Raw genomic sequence first — 20,804 nt, forward strand, 5'->3', positions numbered from 1 at the left:
GCCTGTAATCCACACAGCCACTTAAGAAAAGGCTTTCTTTTGAAGAAGCCATATCTGAAAAAATAAGAGTGTTTCACAATTCAAAAAAAAAAGGGAAAATTGATACCCTCCTGTCATGTCCACAACCACAGCTCGCCCCACTACAATCTCTCCACCCAAATTCAAGAGAAGAAGTGGATAAAGAAGCAAAAAGATGCTTTGCAAGATGAGGGTGAATGTGCAGCTCCACTCCAAGTGAATGTAGAAGTTAAGTAACGTTTTCTGAATTTGGTCACAGAAAAAATAGGAATGTAATTTTCTAAATCAAAGTACTGTTCAGTATTATTGTACTGTTTTCATATATCAAGCAAGTTGGATCTACTGTTTAAATAGTACAGCACAAGTTATTGAGAAAAATATGTATTCACTAACCATGTGTTACTAAACAGTATATGGATTATAGCATTTTTTTACATTTCAGGCTGTGGAAATTCTGAAAGCAGAAAGAATTGGACATGGGTACCACACAGTGGAGGACCCCATTCTCTATGAAGAGCTATTGAAAAAGAGGATGCATTTTGAGGTATGATACTTTAGAGCAACGGCATCCAGTGATTGTCCTAAAAGAGCGATCCATTGCAGAAATTTAAGATATCCACATCAGACACATGTAATGCATATAATAGTAATTTAAATCAAACTCATTTATATACTAAGTGGTTGTCCTAAATATTTGGAAAATATTTTGCCCTTTTGATCTATCCTTTGCGTAGCTTCTTTACAAGCTATATGATTTCTTTTTTGTTTTCTCCTGTGCCCTCATTCACCTCGACATTAGATCATATCTTGGCTTTTTCATAAACAATGGTCCAAGGGATGAAATTACCAAAAATCCCAGATTTGATGAGAGTTGGAGCAATTGAGCCAATATAGAGCTTCAACATCTGAGCCCTACATTATTTAAAATTTATGTTCGTCCGCTGGCCTTGTTGGCCTACACCCATAACATACAGATGGTATCTTATGCGGACGATATGCAACAAATGTTTGCCTGTACCAAAGACACCAGTCAAGACATGATTACATTTCAGGAGGATCTTGCAGCCATAGCTGGGTGGATGGAGGCAAACTGTCTCCAATTAAACTCATCTAAAACAGAGATTCTATTACTTGACAAAGATTCACATAAGTGGGGCAATAACTGGTGGCCGCCATCATTTAGCAATCCCAAAATGTCGGTAAAAAACATCGGTGTAAGGAGGGATTCTGTACTTTCGTTTGAGGAACATGCTAAGTCTGTGGCAGGGACCTGCTTTGGTATTCTGCACGGACTCAACCCCATTTTGGGTTTGTTTGATCCTCGAACGCACCAGCTAGTTGTTCAAACCACCATCATGTCTAGGTTAGATTATTGCAATTGCCTCCTGTTAGGAGCTAATAAGTCTATGATAAATAGGCTTCAATGTACTATGAATGAGGCAGTTGGCACTCTTTTTGCTCTGCCCAAATACAGTTCAATTTCAGGGACACTGCGTCAACTCATGGCTCCCCGTGGAGCAGAGAATTAGGTTCCTAGCGCTTTGCTTAACGCATAAAGTTCTGACGGGCTCCTGCCCTGCGATCCTCAATGACTTGGGCCACCAATATGTTCCATCTCGTGCTCTGCGCTCTGCCGACCTAATTTGATGTATGTGCCTCGCTTCCGCAGAGCCAGAACTGGAGGCCGTTCTTTTAGTGTATTGGCTCCTACTTTATGGAACTCATTGCCTCTTGCTATTAGGAGGATTTCTGATAATCTGATGTTTAGAAAGGCCGTAAAGACATGGCTGTTCCAGTAACTTTTCATCTCGCTTTTTTTCTTCCCGCTCTCCAGCGCTGGGAGGTCTCTTTGCAGAGACAGCCATGCGCTTTACAAGCCGCAGAACATCACATAGAGCTTCAACATAAAGTGGCCAGTTCTAAAGAGGTCTAAACACCAATGAAAGAGAAGGTATGAAGGCATTAATCCTGGGCTCAATCATCACTTGGTAGCAAGGTTCAGGCAAACAAGTAGACTAAGTTGCACAATTCAAGATGTCTACTACTTTTAGTATACATGTCACCACCGTTCCCTCTAGGGCGCGCGAGCACACCTCCCCTTACATCACCACCCACCGCCTCGCGTGGAGCGCGCGCACACAGGACGTCGCGCGAGAGAGTCGCGCCGCCGGCCGCTTTGAAGAAACGAGCGGCGGGAACATGACGAGTGAAGGTAAGGAGGCGGGGGGCTGGTAGCTATGTGGGAGCGCGGGTAGACTGTGGCCTTTTGTTTAAGTATTGCTGTTAATCAGAGCCCCTTCAAGGGCTCCGTTAACAGCAATACTTAAACAAAAGGCCTCAGTCTGCCCCGCGTTTTGCTAACAAAAGCGTAGCCAGTTTCCAAACACAGCGCGTACTTTAACACAAGCTGTGTTTGGAAACTGTCTCTACGCTTTTGTTATTAAAGAGCGGGGCAGACTGTGGCCTTTTGTTTAAGTATTGCTGTTAACAGAGCCCGTGAAGGGGCTCTGATTAACAGCAATACTTAAACAAAAGGCCACAGTGGGCAGTCAGGAGGGCGGGCCGCAGGGGGCACAGCGGCTGGGGAAACAAGCGGAACAGTAGGCAAAACAAGGAAAAAAACAAGTGGAACAGAGGGCAGAAGGGCACAAAAACGAGTGGGACAGAGGGCAGAAAGGCACAAAAACAAGTGGAACAGAGGGCAGAAGGGCACAAAAAAGAGTGGAACAGAGGGCAGAAGGGCACAAAAACGAGTGGGACAGATGGCAGAAGGCACAAAAACGAGTGGGACAGAAGGCAGAAAGGCACAAAACGAGTGGAACAGGGGCAGAAAGGCACAAAATGAGTGGAACAGAGGGCAGAAAAGCACAAAAACGAGTGGGACAGAGGGCAGAAGGGCACAAAAAAGAGTGGAACAGAGGGCAGAAGGGTACAAAAACGAGTGGGACAGAGGGCATAAAGGCACAAAAACGAGTGGAACAGAGGGCAGAAGGGCACAAAAACGAGTGGGACAGATGGCAGAAGGGCACAAAAGGGAGTTGAACAGAGGGCAGAAAGGCACAAAATACGAGTGGAACAGAGGACAGAAAGGCAAAAAACAAGGGGAAAACGAAGTGGAACAGAGGGCAGAAAGGCACAAAAAACGAGGCGAAAACGAAGTGGAACAGGGTAGAAAGGCACAAAATACGAGTGGAACAGAGGGCAGTAAGGCACAAAAAACGAGTGGAACAGAGGGCAGAAAGGCAAAAATACGAGTGGAACAGAGGGCAGAAAGGCAAAAAACGAGGGGAAAACGAAGTGGAACAGAGGGCAGAAAGGTATAAAAAACGAGTGGAACAGAGGGCAGAAGGGCACAAAAAACGAGGGAAAACGAGTGGAACAGAAGGCAAAAGGGGCACAAAAATGAGTGGCACAGAGGGCAGACGGGCACAAAAAACTAATGGCACAATGGCAAGATACAGAATCCAGAAATATAGGGGCAGCTAAGAACAGAAGGCAGAACGGGCAGAGAGGCACGGGGCAGAGAGGGGAACAGAAGGGAAAACTGGGCAGAGACACGGGCATCGAGGGGAACAGAGGGAAGAAAAAGGAGCACGGACCACATACAGGCAGCGGGGAAGACAGACAACAGCAGTCAGAGACACAACAATGAAAATACAGGCAATACAATACATTTGCAAACTGCCCTTAAGACCCTTATTTTGGCTCTGTATGTGTAAAAATGCACCATCTTTTCACTTTTAAAGGAAACGTTTTGAGTGCCATTTGGCGCCGCAGACACGCACGGTTTGGTTCCTGGCGCACATAGCCATGGTTGAAGCGCACAGAGACCCTCCACTGCCGCACACAGAGGAAAATAATTAGAGGGAACATTGCATGTCACCAATAGACTTTTCAGGCAGATGTAGTCAGAGGTTATTAAAGTTATTAAAAGGAAGCCATTGCGTAAGGTTATTAGAGGTTTGCAAGCATGATGGCTCTAATGAAATCTGAGCAGTCATTCAGTAGGAGATGGTGTGATTCAAGAAAATAACACCCTGCAAATGAAGGTAAATGAATGAAATGAACAAGGAAACTGTAAAGGACTATAGCCAGGTCAAAAGATACTAAGCATATGAGGAGGACATTCGATTCCAAGATGGCTGCCAAGTATAATGAACCCAAGTGGGATGAATAATGGTTATATAAGTAAATGGAACAAAAAAGGTACAATTCCAGTAGAACTGCCAAGATTAGCCAAAATTCTAAATGTTGGGCAAATGGCAGGAGTGGAAATGCTCCCCATTCCATAAATGCCACCACGTTTCAAGAACCCATAGACCCCACGTAGGATGCAGATATAAGGATGAAAAGTGAGGCCTGGCACAGGCAGAAATAATGTCAGGCCTTTATGACTAGTGGAAGAAGCTGGTAACCGTCAAGAGGCTTGAGTCCCCAGTGAGGCTGGCATCAAGGATAAAGCTAACAATGGCCTCTCAACACTAGTGCTTCTATTACCATCCGCCCGCCACCTCGACGGCAAAAGGGACTGCCCGCCATCGGTGCAGTGGTCCGCAATTCAAATTAGGATGCGAACGCCACACTGGCGGGAGCATCCGTATATTTTTCATTGCGGCGGGCGGTGCTGTAAGCAGCACCCGCTGTGTAAAAAATGCATGTAGTGCATTTTCATGCACAACGTGACAGGCACTGCGCGGTGCCTGCCACCTTGTACATGCAAATGCAGGCCCATTTGCATCCCCCAACATCCTGGGGGGCCGCTATGGGCCCCCAACACCAAAAACCACATGCCTTTCCATGGCGGCATCGCCACCATGGAAAGGCTGCTCTTCGCCAGCATCCTGATTTGGTTGGTGGTGTCTTACAGACACCGCCACCATATTGTGGCAGTTTTCCACCCGGTCAACGTGCCGACTGGCGGAAAAACAACGACGGTCTTCCGGTCTGCCACAGACCCTCCAGCCATGCTAATGTGGCAGGGGGTCAATCATGGACGGATCCGCCCACCATCCTAATAGGCCCTCAAGTTAGCTGGGACAGCGGGTCAGCCTGTATGACTGGGATACAAGTAACAAGATTTCTAGCACCCCAAACCAGCAAGTGTCTCCAAGCAGGCAGGAGTAATGAGGCGGACCATATTCGCAGTGAGTCAGAAAATATGATGAGACCGAAACAGAGCCGAAAGGTCTAGAGGGCAGTAGCCGATTCTGTTGAAAAACAGCATGTTTGGGTACCTGGAGGAGCTTCTCGGCAGGGGGATGTATTGTGCCTAATGTCCACTCCCCAAGCCTAGACCATTCCTTTTTCTGACACCCTTTACTCAAAGTTACTCCTGTGTTGAAGTGACTAGGATGGCCAGATGGGGCAATTGTACTGTTCTAGAGCTCTGAAGAACAACCCCCAGGTAAGACTAGAGGGCCGTGGACTCAGATTAACATGTCTCAGGGTTTGGAAAATGGATGGTATCTCAGGAACTAACAGGCTCAACCTGGGAATGTGTGGGGTTCAATGCACATTTTCAATTCGGTCAGTTTAAATCACCTTAGACAGAAGAACTTGTTGTATAAGTTGCTTGGTCTTTCAATATTGTGTGTATGTATCAGACAAAGTTTGAGAATTATTTAGATGTGAATAAATGCTCTCTTAAAATAACGGGACATCTGAAGCATATTTAAAATGTTTGTTTTCATAAAGATTTTGTTTCCTACATTGGTATTAATGCAATCTTTTATTTTTTTTAAAAAGCTGAAATGGTGGATTGGTGAGCTACATAGTTGCTTTATGCATGCCATTCTTAGACTGTGGAGAATTACATGTGTTGTTTTTATGTCACAGGTTTGTCCCTGGTCAAGCTATCTTACAGGAGCCTGTAAAACAGACTTTGCACTGCATCCTGCAATAAGGTATTTTCCCACAATCAAATCTTCTCCAAAATTTATGTTCCTGAATTTGTTTGAATTGTACTCATGTAATGATGCCACCTGATATTCTACTGCATTGCAGAAGCCCTATGTTGTATTCATTTTTGCACACTTTTTACGTTTCTCCAATACTCTTTTAAGCGCACAACTGACAAATGTAAGACAACCACAACTTGATGTAAATATATCAAACGTACAAACTATACAGATCTCTAGGGCCCTATTAGCAAACTGCATTTTGCAGTAGATTTAGAGTGCTACAATAGAACGTCTACATTTCTACCAAATGCTGTTTACAGACAAAAGAGTGCAAATTTAAACCTCTTCTATCTTTTAAGTGGGAAGATCCTTACACATGTAAGTGTACTGCTTAATAACTATGGGAGGGACCAGAGGAGTGACTGGAAGAAGGAGCATACTAAAATGGAATGGATTTAGGGAGAAGCAAGGAGTGGTTTAAGGAGGTTAAGAAGGGGTTTAAAAAGAATAAGCCCAGTTCTGTTCACTTGACAAACCATTGATACTGCAATACTCTCCAATAGAAAATAATTGAGATAGGGACTTAAACAATAACCATATAGGAAGTAATGTTAAAATTAATACAATTATTTAAATAGCTAAAAATATACATAAATATGATTTAAAGTTAAAAATAGCTAAAAATAAAAAAATCGTTCCTATTTAATATTAAAATATGTTACATTCTATACATCACATTTAATAATTATTAATGCGTAATAAAAGTATTTTATTACTCAAGGTCGGAATGTATTTTTTAATTTAAACTTCAGACAAATTATTTTTATTTAATTAAATATATTTATATTAATGAAGTCTTTGATTCAACACCATCTACATACTTCTAGAAGGAATATCCATATTATTAATAAGGAAACTGGGTAAATTACAGATTTAATCTAATAGGGGGCAAGGAAGAACCCTGTGGATAACCTAATTTTACTGGTTTAGGGCAGAGGTAAAACAAGTTGAACTGACCTAAAGGAAGCGAGCCACTCATGCACAGTACCCTAAATATCTATATGGTAAATTCAAGCAGCCTACCACATAAAATGGCATTGCTGACATTGATGAACATTTCTGACAGATCTACTAAGATCAAGGCTTCAATACTGCTGACTTTAAATTGTAGTTACTCTAGATCCGATAAAACTACAAAGTGTAAAATCCTGGGTGAAACATGGCTTGCAGTGGATGAAGCAATGAATTTGCTTCTAACAAAGCTTTAAACAGGGAATGTTGCTGTTCTCTCAATAAGTTTGGCATTAAAATTATATTTCTCAATTTTAAATTAAAAATAAATTCCCACCTACAGTGAAAAAAATAAGACATTATCAAGCATTAATAATTAAAAGTGATCTATATAATCAATTATAATTAATTACATTATATTTAATAAAATGTATTGTTACAATATTTTAAAATGCAAAACAGTATTACAATACCTAATAATTAATTTAGGATTATGTACTGTTTTAAATATTGTATTGACATATTTAATTATATTTTTAAACAATTTTAAATAATTGGATTTAATTTAACATGATTTCCCATGGGGTTTTATTTTAAGTCCCTAACTCAACTGATTTCTATGGGAGGAGTGTTGCAGTGGCCATGTGTGGTGCTGGGGTTACGTCAGCTCAGACATGGAGCTACCGTTTTTTTACCCTTTTGGCTGTAGTAACTTTAGAATCGCAGTTTTTGACTAGCAATGGGCTTGATTTTTTCTGGGTGGTTATATGTCACTTCCTAAACCCCTTTGTAACTCTCCCTAAACAACTCTTTACTCCTCCCTAGCACCCTACCATTTAGTAGTAGTTATGCCCCCTTTTTCAGCCACTCCCCCAACTACTAAAACATATACTTACTTGTGCGGAGGGGGGTGAATTACTGCACAGAAAAAGATAGGAGAGGCGGAGGCGTAAACTTCGAATATAGGTTTGTGAAAAGTATTTGTAGAAAAAGATCAGAGTTTTTTATAGTGATACTATGACTCTTAAAATGGACACAAAGATTGCAACATGTACTAGCTTTTCAAACTGTACAGGTCTCTTTTTTAGATGTGGGCAGCTGTAAGAAGGAGGAAAGTAACAGAAGCGTATCCACTACTCAATGAAACCCTATCTGCTGAGGGAATAGGACCAACCAATCTAAGCATCTTCTTCTCTCTTGGGGGAGATAATGATTTAAATCCCAGCAATCTTGGAAATCCAAGGTTGATGAGAAAAATCATACAACACACAAATCGTAGATCAATTAAGTGGCACAAGGTGATATGTTGTTGCATGACAAAACATGTAAGTGCAATCCACAATGCATCTTGAAAAGGTGTGTTTATGTAAAATAACAACGACATTTGAATAGCCCCTATGAAGAATATGCGTCATACAGCTTACTGCAGTAGGCAAAACAAAAAAGTGTGAAATTCCTAATATCAGTCATGAAATGCCATATCGAAAGCAATATGTGAAAATAAAAACTGCAACCGTTTTTCAACAGGTTTAAGAAAGATGGAGCAAATTTCTCTTTGAATACAGATGACCCTCTCATTTTTCAGTCGACACTGGACACCGATTACACAATAGCTCAGAAATATATGGGATTTACAGAAGAAGATTTTAAACAGCTGGTAAGTTGCCACTGCATACATTGTTACATAATGAAGTGAAAGGAATTGTCCTGGTTCTACTCTGGATAATGCACAAGAGCCAGAGTCTACACTTCTGAAGCTTGTCACATTTAACATGAATGAAATTGATGATTGTCTGCAAAAGAGCCTAGGCATTATGAAAGACTGGAACTTTATAGATGAACTTCTGAAGTACTCTCAGTGAAAGTGTGGTATAAATCACATGCCATAACATTAATACAACATAACACACGCGGCTGTCGAATGATAGCACATCACCCATTTTCAAACTTAACCCCTTCAAAGATATTATGTGTGATGGATTGAGACACCAAGGACGTAGTTACGATGTTGGGTGGACTTGCATTCGCCCGACACCGTTGTGGTCTCGGGACTGACAGACATCCGGTCAGCGGTACCGACGCCGCGATTACAATGCGACCGCTTCTCTTTTGTCTCTGAGAGATTGTACTGTGGCCGTAAACTGGCCGTAGCACAAGCTCCCATAGAGAAATGGGAGAATCTATTTACCCTGCACCGCGTGGCAGGCACTTCAGGGTGCCTGCCACACAGTGCAAGGTTTAACAGCGGGACACCATAGGTGCCTCCTCGGCACCCAATCAGAGGCCGCAGGGTGAAGGGGGCCCTGTTAGGCCCCCCAATGTCGCTTTCCAACAGGCTTTCCTTGTCAGAAAGCCCAACATGGAAAGCCTGTCGGAAACCAACATCGTAATCCCTACGGTGGAACCGCCGTCTATAGGGCCTCCGACTAGCCGATGGGCTCCTTGAGCCTGTCGGAATCTAGCCAGAATGACCAACCAGTTTCACTTTTGACCACCTGCATTGTAATGCGGCGGTCAAAACTGAAACCGCGATAAGATTTGGAAAGCCTTAAACCACTCTCATCGTAATTAGGCCCCTTATGTCTTTTATTTGACTAAGGAGGAACTTAACTAAGTTCCATTTTTCTCTGGTATTGTCTGTCCAAGTCGAATTACTGTTTTAAATTTTCATGTGAGTGCTCGCTATAAATTCCTGTAGGATGTGTAAAAATTGTGGGGGAAAAGGCTATGGACTCTGAGTCTACCAGGGACATTGGGACATTGACAAAGGCTCCATAGCTGCAAGGATAATGATGTGGATTGCTCAGTAACTGAGGTGTCCAAATGTAAGCCGCCTTCTCGTCTAATTGTTTTTTCCCCCAACTTTCTTCATCTCTTATTTTAGTAAGGGTAACTGATTCAGTGGCTTAGGGAACATGGTTGCATACAAATAAGATTTCAGAAATAAAATGAACAGTATAAACAAATAACTTCAGAATTACCATGGAAGACTAGATTGCTGGTCACAATATGTGTCGTTTTGTGGAGCTCCTAATAAGATACAGTCCAGTGTAGTTTGTCCTATAAAACCCCAAAAGTGAAAGAACCCCTCCCTCCTTTGTGAGTCATGCATCAGAAATACTAAGGCAACAATTGATAAAAGTGAAACAACTTTTTTCCTTGTATAGAACCTACAATCTATTCTCTGATCCATAGACCTCATTGCAATATTCTCAATCTTCATAATTTAAATTTCACCAAGGAGTCATCCCGCCTCTAAGTTCAGGACAACTCTTCTCCCCTTTCAACAAAGATAACAGAATCACATTAAAATAGCAACATTTCACAAATGTCCTGAATATTATTAATTCACAGCAAAGACAAGTAGTTCACTTAGCATCTTAATGTGACCACTCCTGATGCATTGACAATCATTAGATTTGTATTCAACCCAGTGAGCTGTGGATACTACGTTGCCACATATTTATCAACATCTTTATGAGATAATATCACTGCTTTACTCTCTCCCTATGGCGCGCATCAGGGTCAATAGTGTGATCACCAGTGGCGTCACTAGGGTTGGTGTCACCCAGTGCGGTGACTCATGGTGTCACCCCCTCACGACTAGGGAGAGATGATGAGGGGCACTGTTGGAGGGTAGTGGTGAGAGAATCTGCGAAGGAAGTCCGTCATTGGGGGCACCAAAAAAGATTGTGGCACCATCAGCACTAAAGCTGGCCCTGGAATCACCTTAACCCTTTCTGATCTAGAGGAGTGATTGTGACCTTAATAGGAGGGGAATGCTTGCACTTCGACATCGCCCATTACAAGGCCTACACCTGTCTCACTCTTAGAGCCTGGGATAGAGGGGATATCCCAACACTCCCTGAGCGTCTATGACTGGTTCCACAGAGTCTTTGTCTGACAATGCGTCAGGTGTTACTTCATGTAGTCACTTTGAATCCCAGCTAGGCAGTGCTTGCACTATCTTGGCTGTAAAGTGCCTGCACTTCTGAAGACATCTTCTGCATCAATCATCCGGGTTTGGGTACTTGACACGTGTAGATCGTCCCTTTAGATGAGCTCGGGATAGTGAGGAGTACTCTGCGAACACCCTGGCAGCGGATTTTATGGCAAAAGGCAGAGCTGTGAACTCTATGTTCTTGTATATCATGAGGCGTGACACCTTGAAACCCAGTCACACTAATATTATATACATGTATATTCTGGTCTGCAAGAAAAAAAAACAAGCCCCTGTAAACAAACTTTTTTTTTCTCCATGGGTGCAAATCTATTTTTACTGTTGAGGCACGCCTCGTGCTCACCACAGCGACTTGGGGAGATGTTCCTTTCACTTTACAACCGTGAACGTGGATTTACTTAAACCCCTAACAGGCGTAAACACCTATAATTTTCCTAGTCCCGAAGAGGATCAGAAAATGTTTGTGAATACCCATATTTAGGGATTCTCTGTGTGAGTAAATAAATACAGCTGTAACTGCGGGCCCAATCTTCCTGAGTTGTATAAGTGGCTTTGCGCTCTGGAATGGCGTATTCGTATAAATGCTTTGTAAATTCGGCCCGGTGTGTTTCCATCCTTGACACACAACTCCTGTCCTAGATTTCCAATACTAGGACTCCTATGGAAATGTAACGTCGGAGTAACGCGCGTGCTTTAAATGGGAGGTACTGTCCAGTACGCAGTGCTCCTTATTTGAAAGAGCACCTGCACTTCTCAGCACTGCTGCAATACATAGAATGGGAGAGTGCCGGCACTTTCTGAACAGCAAACAGATACTCTGAAGAGTCTAAAGCATCATGCTGCACTACAATGATTTTTATGGTTGTTTCATCCGTTGTTTCTGAGTGTACTTTTCTTAACACGCATACTCGCGTTTATGACCCTTAGGAGCGTTTGGTGGGTGGCTGCGTTTCTGTGAGTGGTCTCTATTCTCTAAAGAGGCTTGTTTCAGTTAAACCTTCATGGTTGTTCTGTCCATAGCTGCCAAGGTTTCAGATTGCTATGTGTGACATTTTCAAAGTTTGAGTGTAATTATGAGTGACTTTTCTTCAACGATGAGTGACACTTTCATTTGATCAAAATCAAGCAATGAATACTACGGAAACTTATAAATAACAGAAATTACACTCATTTGAGCAACAAGAAACTCTAAGAAGAACTTAAAACTGGTGCAAAGTGCCAGAAAAGGAAGGGCACTTAGGTGTGAGTGTGGGAGGTGATCTGCTTCCAAGTGCCTGGCATCACACTTCCCTCGACGACCTACAGCCCTCCGTGGGTTCTGGGGAACTCTGTCCGCCCTATCATGACTCTCTATAACTGCCATGTTTTCAGTTTGATTGTGTGGTATTTCCATGATTTCAGATTACTTGGGAGTGACATTCTACGGCCAAAGCATTGACACTTTGAGTGACCATTATATACTGTGCGCATTACAATCAATGCCTTGCATAGTTAAAGTGTTTTCTCAGTCGCAGAAGCAGGGGATGTCATAGCATTATAAATAGAGAAGTCACTATGCCCTGGTGGCTGCTGCGCCAAGCAGGATTAAATTTTTTTTCTCTCCTTAAAAACAGACAGGCATTTGCAGGAAGACTGAATTAACCAGTTGAGGTTTCACAATGTAAGAGTGTATTTGTGACTGATTACTTGAACTTGCATTCATCTTTCAATTATGGTGCGTGCTTTAGATGTGTAAAGGTGAAACACTAACAAAAATACATACAGAATAATGTCTTTTAACCACGCCTATGGACCACGCACTGCACTGACACTGCCCCCATTGCTGCTTGACTCACCTGTGCAATACCAGAAATTACTGACAGGGAAGGCTGAGTCAGTAGATAATCACGTTCTGCAGTGCACCAAGAGGAATAGTGTGTGTGCAGCCCTTGAGTGTCATGCTACACTGCAGGCTGTTTTCTAGCGTTGCTACAAGGCCCTAGTGAACTCACGGTAACTGCAGTGGCCGGTGCGCGCTTGAGATGATTTGTCGGCTGAACAGGCAGACTGGCCCCAAGTCAGTGTGCCGCCACTCACAAGGGATCGGATGTACAGTAACATAGCCCACACGTGACTGGAGGCAGGAGGGCAGATGAGGCCTAAGCCTAACCGACCGAGTCCCTGTCCTCCACACACGGGGATGGTGGTGCTGGGGGCTGTTAGGGCGGGCTGTGGCTACAGGACTGGCGGAAGGCAATTAGCGAGCCCACTGCTGGCTGCAATTATGTGCGTGCGGACATTTGATAAGTTGCGGCCGCCGCCTGCATGCGAGCTCTGCCATAATTATAAATAATGTTGCCATAACTGTACCTGAAACACTGCAACTTCACAAGAAGGCCGGTGGGGTCTGGTCTATCGCATCGGGATCACACAATGTGCGGCAGTCTATTTTGCGAGCGCGAGCTGCCATACCCATTGCATAACTTAGTGCAGTCCATAGAGAGAGACTGTAAGGCGCCCGCACGCGCCGCAGGAGTCAGGAGCCGGACAGTAGTTCCAAAGTAAACTCCCCGCCTTCCGCAGGCGCAGCAGGACGTGACGTCACCCGGCGGCGCCAGGTATGGCTTTATGTCATTGGGGCTCCCCTGCCTGTGATGTTAGTAGCCTTTGCGCACTACCGTGCGAGAGCGGAGAGACAAGCAGGGACATCATTTTCTTTCTGTCATCTCACCACCAGGTGCACTTTCCCCCATACGCGTCTTCGTGTAAATGCCCAGCATGAGTTCACATGTACACATATGTGGTGTAATATTGCAGAGTCTCACGGTGTCACCCCATGAGGATGGTGTCACCCGGTGCGGTCCGCACCCCCCGCACCCCCCTAGTGACGCCACTGGTGATCACTGCCCCTCTCCCGATTTTCCAGGGCACGCGTCAGGTATGCCCCGTCGCACCTTCTATTTGCCGTAGCCATGGAGCCGCTCGCGGCTAGGCTGCTGCACCGCCATGCCCAAAGGGGACTGGCGTTTACCCCCGTGTGGTACTGGTGTTCCTATACACGGACGATGTGACACTTTACGTCAAGAACCCAAACAAAAATGTGTAACCCTTGCAATGGACGCGAGGCCGGTGAAGTACCTGGGGGTATGGATTAGTTGAGATCCTGACAAACTCTGGCGCTCCAACTATGGGAAGTTCATAGACTGGCTGGAACAGCACACAAAGTGTTGGGTTGCGCTTCCTCTTTCCCTAGCCAACAGAGCGGCCATCGCTAAGATGGTGGTGCTGCCCAAACTCCTATATCTCTTCACTTACATTCTGATTCTCCTCACAGCTTGCTTCAGACGGTGGGTGCGATCCAACATGGTGACTCAGGCATGGGCGGGCTGGAAGCCCCGTGTCCCATGGGAGGTGCTCACTCTTCCTTTTGAGCAGGGAGGTCTCGGAGGTCCGGACCTTGAGCTGTACTATTGGTGTGCCCAGGTGCAATTTGCATATTACTGGGTCTACCCAACACAGTTTATGGCACATACAGCGCCGGAATATGACCAAGTAGACCCAGTCCCCCCTCCCGATGACCTTATACCAGCCACGACCCAGATCCAGGAAAGGAATAGATACTGTGGGATGCACGGTAAGGGCTTGGCAGGACTTGAAGGGGAGGGCCAATATCGACATTATGCATGCCCCCCTGGTTCCTCTGATAAAACACCCGAGCCTTCCCTCCTTGGCGGAGGCTGGCCCCTGTCTCCGACTCAGAGTGATGAAACTCACAAAAATGGGAGACGTGTACCTCGGTAACCCCTCCATTGCTTTACATCAGATCCGGAAGGGGCAGCAGCTTACAGCACTAGAGAAAATTACATACTTTCAGCTACGTGCAGCGCTGCGTGCCTATCACCCTACCTTCCCGGAGGAGCCAGATACGTTCCAGACTTTGGAACGCTTTTTTAAAAACCCATCCCCACACAAGCTGATCACGCGTCTTTATACAGACATGCAAACTATCAGCCTGATTCATCAAGCCGAAATCGGCTCGCAAAGGGCCAGATTCTGAGAATCTGGCCCTTTGCAAGTGCTATTTTTGCATTTGGGATTCATCATCCCAAATGCAAAAATCGGTAATAGCGATTTCGCTATTTTGCGAGGAATTACATTTAAGGAATCTCTATTTGAGATGCCTTAAATGCAATTCATCATCCATTTAAAATTTGCGAATTCGCAATTTCGGCCCGCTATTTACCGCGAGGTCAAACCTCGTGGTAAATAGCGAAAACTCAGAAAAATGCTTTTAAAAGCATTTTTCTGAGTTGCATGTTGCACACACACATGTCCTTTGGACATGTGTGTGCGCAACACCTGTTTAAATTAGCATTTAAGGGGTGCTACAGGGTGTCCTCTGGACACCCCTGGCATCCTTTAAATCGCTATCTCATTTGCGATTAGCAAATTGCTAATCGCAAATAAGGAATTCTCCCCATTCATTCCTATGGGCCTTTTGGCCCATAGGAATGAATGGGGAGTTATTCCTTATTTGCGATTAGCAATTTGCTAATCGCAAATAAGGAATCTGTAGGAAGCGCATTTAATTTTGCGATTCCTACCTGAATCCCGTTTTGCAAGTCTGTAATAGCGATTCCTTATGAATCGCTATTTCAGACTCGCAAAACAGGTCTTTCATGAATCTGGCCCTTAATTCCCAGTTTGTGAGACTCGGGCTCGTCAACGTTGGTAAAATGTGCTGGGTACACCTATTACACAGGAACAATGGATGTTCTGCTGTGCGCAAGCACGTGCCCTTTCCCCGAACTGCACCTCATACATTTCAACTTTTTGCACTGCACGGAGGAGGGGCGTTGTTTAAGATGTGGGGCCCCTAATGCAACCTTTCCGCATTTAGCGTGGGAATGTCACACATATTGGGGTGATGTGCTGGACGCTATAGATGGGATGATGGACATACCAATAGACAGGTCTCCCATGACAGCGCTACTGGGGGACTTGAAAGATATCCCAACAAGGGATAGACAGCTTTGTGTGATGCATCGCTACTTGCCAAAAGACATATCGCCATGACATGGGGTAGGAAGCAAGCCCCATAAAAGCGATGTGGCTGAGAGACGCTGTGTTTTGCTAGGAGCAACTCGTGGCCTTCTGGCACTTGATGCCCACCCAATCCAGACCCAGGTACCTCTGGGGCCCCTTGCAACAGTACATTAGAACACACTCCACGAAGACGCCTGCCCCCTCTGCGCCCCAATAAACGACAGAAATACTGCTCCGCCCCCACCCCCCAATTAGGGATAACGAGACTCTTCATGGCACCAATAGAGCCGACTGCGCGCCCTGGGACCCCCTCCCTTTCATCTTTCCCTCGAACCTCCCCTTCTCCCTCCTCTGCTAGTTGGCCAACACTATGTTATTTGTATTAACACAATTGCGATTTCTTGAACTGTCAAATGGATCACGTTACTTCCCTTAATTTGCACTGAGTAATTAATGGAAAATGCTACATGTACCATGTTACGTGTGGACTTAGTGAAATATGATAAGTCAGAAAGATGGACGGTACACAGGACAGTGCAACTGCTTGATCGCATTACATGTCTGAACGTACACGAGATTCACTGTGATTGTATACACAAAATGTTGAATAAAAAGAATGTTTAAAAAAAACATCTGTATGAGAGCTAGTCACCTTTTTACATACCCACAATGTCACAAAGTAAGCTAGTGGTGATGCATTTCCCATGCCATTTCAAATTCCAGGGACATGTATATCTGCTTGCACCAGCTGCCACCAATACATGATATTTGATCAACCATTAACCATCTCTGAAATGGACTGCTTGCTTATGCATCTCAGCTAAACCTTTAGAGGGATTGTATTCGGACAGCCAAACAGATTATCGAATCCTCACCAAATCTACTGAAACCACCATCATTTTATTAGCAAGCCAGCACCAAATCATATTATAGTTGTTCCTCACATTTTTTCTACCCACCAACATTCACAAATCTTGAACTCCTTGTAGGAAAGTGGAATATTTTGTGGTATGGTTGGGTAGCCTTACCGAGTAATGTTATTAAAATACCCCAAAGATGGTGCTTTGATTCACACAGATAAATACTTGGCTCAGTCCTGGTAAGAGTGACCAACAGCAGTCAGGCTTTACTACAGGGACATGTGTTCAGCATTTTAGAGTACCAACATGGACGATGAAATAAGTAATTGACACAACTTAAGAGAAATATTCCACCACTTTATAAAAAAATAGTGTATTTTTATCTTAATTTAGACACCAAAATGAAATAGGATACATGTAACTGGAGTTATAGATTTTCAAAGCAATATTAAATCAGTGCAGTAAATACATAGACAAAATAACATTGCGGCCACTGACAAAATCGACTAGTGACAATCAATCACTTTCAGGTAGTGTTACATGGATCCCTTTTAAGGTTATGGGCATGCGGATCTCAGGATCAGGCCACAACATTCAGATCAATTTTACCCAGCCCGAGGAGTCCGGGTGCAGAGTTGTTCTGGTTGTCCTTGGTGCTGAACAGGAGCCGCCGATGGTGCTGATTTCGCCGCATTCGCTGTGCTGCAAGAAACAGAATGCAAACACACAACAGGTGTACAACTGCTGATGTTGGTTAATAGATGCACTGTATTCTCTGTAGTGGTTACTGAATTGGTGACCAACAAGCATTGGTATGCGTAAACACTGCGAAAAGCTTCTGGAACTTAACTGGGTCTGGGAGAGTAACATAGCCTGAGACTTTGGGTGAAACTACAACTCCCGCAATGCACTGGACTACCTGGATTTGGGCAATTTCTCTGAGGGCCTGATGGCCAATGTATCTTTGGATCCAGGGAGTGGTTTTACCTGTAGTTTGCAGGGGACTAGTGTCATGAGTCCTGCGGTGACTGACGGTTCTGGCTTCCACAAGGCTTTCTCTCTACGGGGAAGTAGAGTTTTAGCCAAGGACGAGGGTCGTTCACACAGTTCCAAGTCTGTTGCACCAGGGTCAAAGTATTCCTCTTTTGCTTTGTGCTGGTGGGCAAAGTCCTGTTGTCGGCGAGACGGGTCTCCTCTTGGTCCTTCGTTGAAGTAAGTTGTTCAGATCTGAAGTTCTGGTGTCAGAGGGGTCCCTTGAATCCTATATTTAGGGGAGTGAGGGAGCTAGTAACCAATGGGCAGCTAGTCTCTGCAGCTAGTCTGATCCTGAGGTGACCATATCCAGTAATGTAGGTCACCTTTTCTACCTAGAACCCACTATTACTGCCCTCCTAAAGATGGCAGAGATCAATTTTAGGTGCGCCCACCAGGCTGCCCACCCTAGAGGAGTGGCCAGCCTTCCAGGCGTATACACCTCCTGCATAGCTCATTTCCTGCCTTGTCCGGGTACAAGCATGCCTAGGGCATGGGGAAGACTGTTTCCTCCTCAGGGGGACACCAGCTGCATATCAGAGGCGGTGCAGCCTTTGAAGCTCACCACTCTGATGTGAGAGTTCCCTAGCCTACTGGGGAAGAGGGAGTTGTGACCTCCTTCCTGCCCAGCCTTTGTTTCTGATTCCTGGGAATGATCACACTGCCTGACAGGAGGTCAGAATCCTGTCTTGTGGGCAGAAGATGCAGGAAAGGGCGGGCTGGTCAATGTGAGCACAGTAAAGCTACCTCTAAGGTGCCTCTGGGTGCATGCCACACCCCCAGGGCACATTGTTTAATACCAAACATCACATATTTTAGTGGTACCATAATGGAGCTGCCAATCTCGAGAGTGCCTGGTTGGCAGCCCATTTTATCCTATGGACCTCTAACACGTCTAGTAGTTTCCAATGGGGAATGCCACTTTAGAGGCATTTAGGTTTATATCTATATGTCTACACCTTTACTATGATGCACCCTGCCTCCTGGTCAGGGGAGGCCTACCTCAGAGGTGCCTTACATATATTAGAAGTCCTGCATGTGCCTGTGTCACACATGGTAAGGGTACAGTCGAGTTCGAGCAGTCTGCAATGTCAGACCTGCTGTCAGTAGTTTGCTTTGGTAACCCAGGGTGGCACAAAACTGTGCTTCTGCCCTGGGGACCCCTTTACTACCTCTGCCCTGAGAACCGCTGGTACCTTGTACTAGGGACTTATAAGTAAGGGTGGGCGAAGTACCACTACGCTGAATTCTGCGGAGTTGAACAAAAACTCTGAACTCTGCTCCGTAACGTCTCATCCCAATTAATAAAACAGAAACCTCACATACCTTTGGTAAAACAAGTAACTCTATCTTTACATGCTAAAATGCATATAGTCATCTCACAAAAGTGAAAATGAAAATATAGCAAGCAGTGAGAGAGGTGATGATTTTGGGGACCTCCATAACCTAGGGAGAGAACAAAGCAGATGCCTTGAACACAGAGAGCACATCATGCTGAACGATTCAGTGGTGGTCCCATCCTCCTAGGACCACCCCAAGCACAGTGATGGGCAAAAATACAATCCCAACCAAGGGCCCTTCAAAGTATTATGGGACACGTTTCTAGAGTGCAGGGAATATTATAGTATCCAATATCAAAACATTCCTCAAGCAGCAGGGGCTCCTGCTCAGCTGAGAGCTAATTCACTGCACTCTAGAATTTCGCCCCTTAATGCTTTGCAGGGTCTTTGGTTGGCATTGTATTTTTGCCCACAACTTTGCTTGGGGAGGTCCTAGGAGGATGGGACCACCGCCGAATCGTTCAGCATGCTTTGTTCTTTGTGTTCAAGGCCTCTAGGGGGGACCCCAAAATCATCACCTCTCTCATTGCCTGATATTTTTCAAAGTTCCATTTTGTAACTTGGTTATATGCTTTTTTTAGCATGTAAAGGTAAAGTTGTTTTATCAAAGGGTTGTGTTTGCAGTAGCTAACTCCGGAGTTTTAGCATGAATTCCGTGTTTTCAATATAATGCGTAGTTAACAAATCCCTGCAATCTCCCCTCGCGGAGCGGAGTTCATCGACCATGGTTACTTATAGGGGGGTAAAGTGTCTGTCAGTTGGGATAGCCAATTCACATATAACCGTTTTAAGGAATGAACACCGCCACTGGAGCCTGTTCAGCAGGCTTCAGGGCACTATCAGAGCAAAACCTGACATCTAGTAGTCCAAATGGGGGCAGAAAGTGGTGGGACAACTGCAAAAAGACCTGTTTTCTGACACTCATCAATTCTTTTTAGACTCATTAGATCCACAGTTGTCACAAATTAGATACTGGAAATCTTCCTCCAAAATTGTTGAAATTGGTGGTTTTCAAATGAGGCTAGCTGCAGTATGTCTACAACAAGAATTCAGTATTTAGGAAATCGCCATACAAATAAAAATTGCAGAATTAATAATCTTTATTAAGCACCTGGTTGACATATTTCACCCTTGGTTGGCATATTTCATCGTGCTATAGGCAGATTTTAAATCACAATGTATTCTCTTAAAAAAAATACCATTGCATTTCAGATCAATGGGACACCACTGTCTCTTTCTCACAAAAACGACCAGGAAACAGTGATAGGAACATACCAGGGGCAGGAAGTTCCACAAACCAGGTCACAATCCACTTTGAAAAATAATCTACAATATCACCCAGATACTTTTTTTGCTGCGTAAAATTTCAAAAGATACAAATAATTCGGAAGATATAAGGGGTGTACATCAACTGATGATGTTCATCAGAAAATAAAAAATGTAAACTCTTCTTAATTATGACTTTATATGCCTACAATTACTGGGCCACATGGAAGTATCCTATGCCCTTGTCTTGGCTAGAGAAATTACAAGATGCTTTTCATGAGCAATAATCAAACGATCAGCTTGAACATATTCTAATCAAATGATCAGCTTGAACATATTCTAATGAAATTTCCCCCAAAGAAGAAACCCTATTGGCCTAACTAAATTAAAG

General features: G+C 44.2%; 1 protein-coding gene across 1 annotated transcript in view; it reads left to right on the forward strand.

Annotated features, from left to right (window-relative positions):
* ADA (adenosine deaminase) overlaps positions 1-20,804 on the forward strand; it is a 274,533-nt gene that overhangs the window by 237,036 nt on the left and 16,693 nt on the right. The window contains exons 8-10 of the mRNA XM_086932554.1: positions 461-562; positions 5,854-5,921; positions 8,457-8,586. Of these exons, the coding sequence (XP_086788680.1) occupies positions 461-562; positions 5,854-5,921; positions 8,457-8,586 (300 nt within the window). The remainder of the gene's footprint in view (positions 1-460; positions 563-5,853; positions 5,922-8,456; positions 8,587-20,804) is intronic.

Source organism: Lissotriton vulgaris, chromosome 7 (genome assembly GCF_964263255.1).
Source record: "Lissotriton vulgaris chromosome 7, aLisVul1.2, whole genome shotgun sequence".
Lineage (NCBI taxonomy): Eukaryota > Metazoa > Chordata > Amphibia > Caudata > Salamandridae > Lissotriton > Lissotriton vulgaris.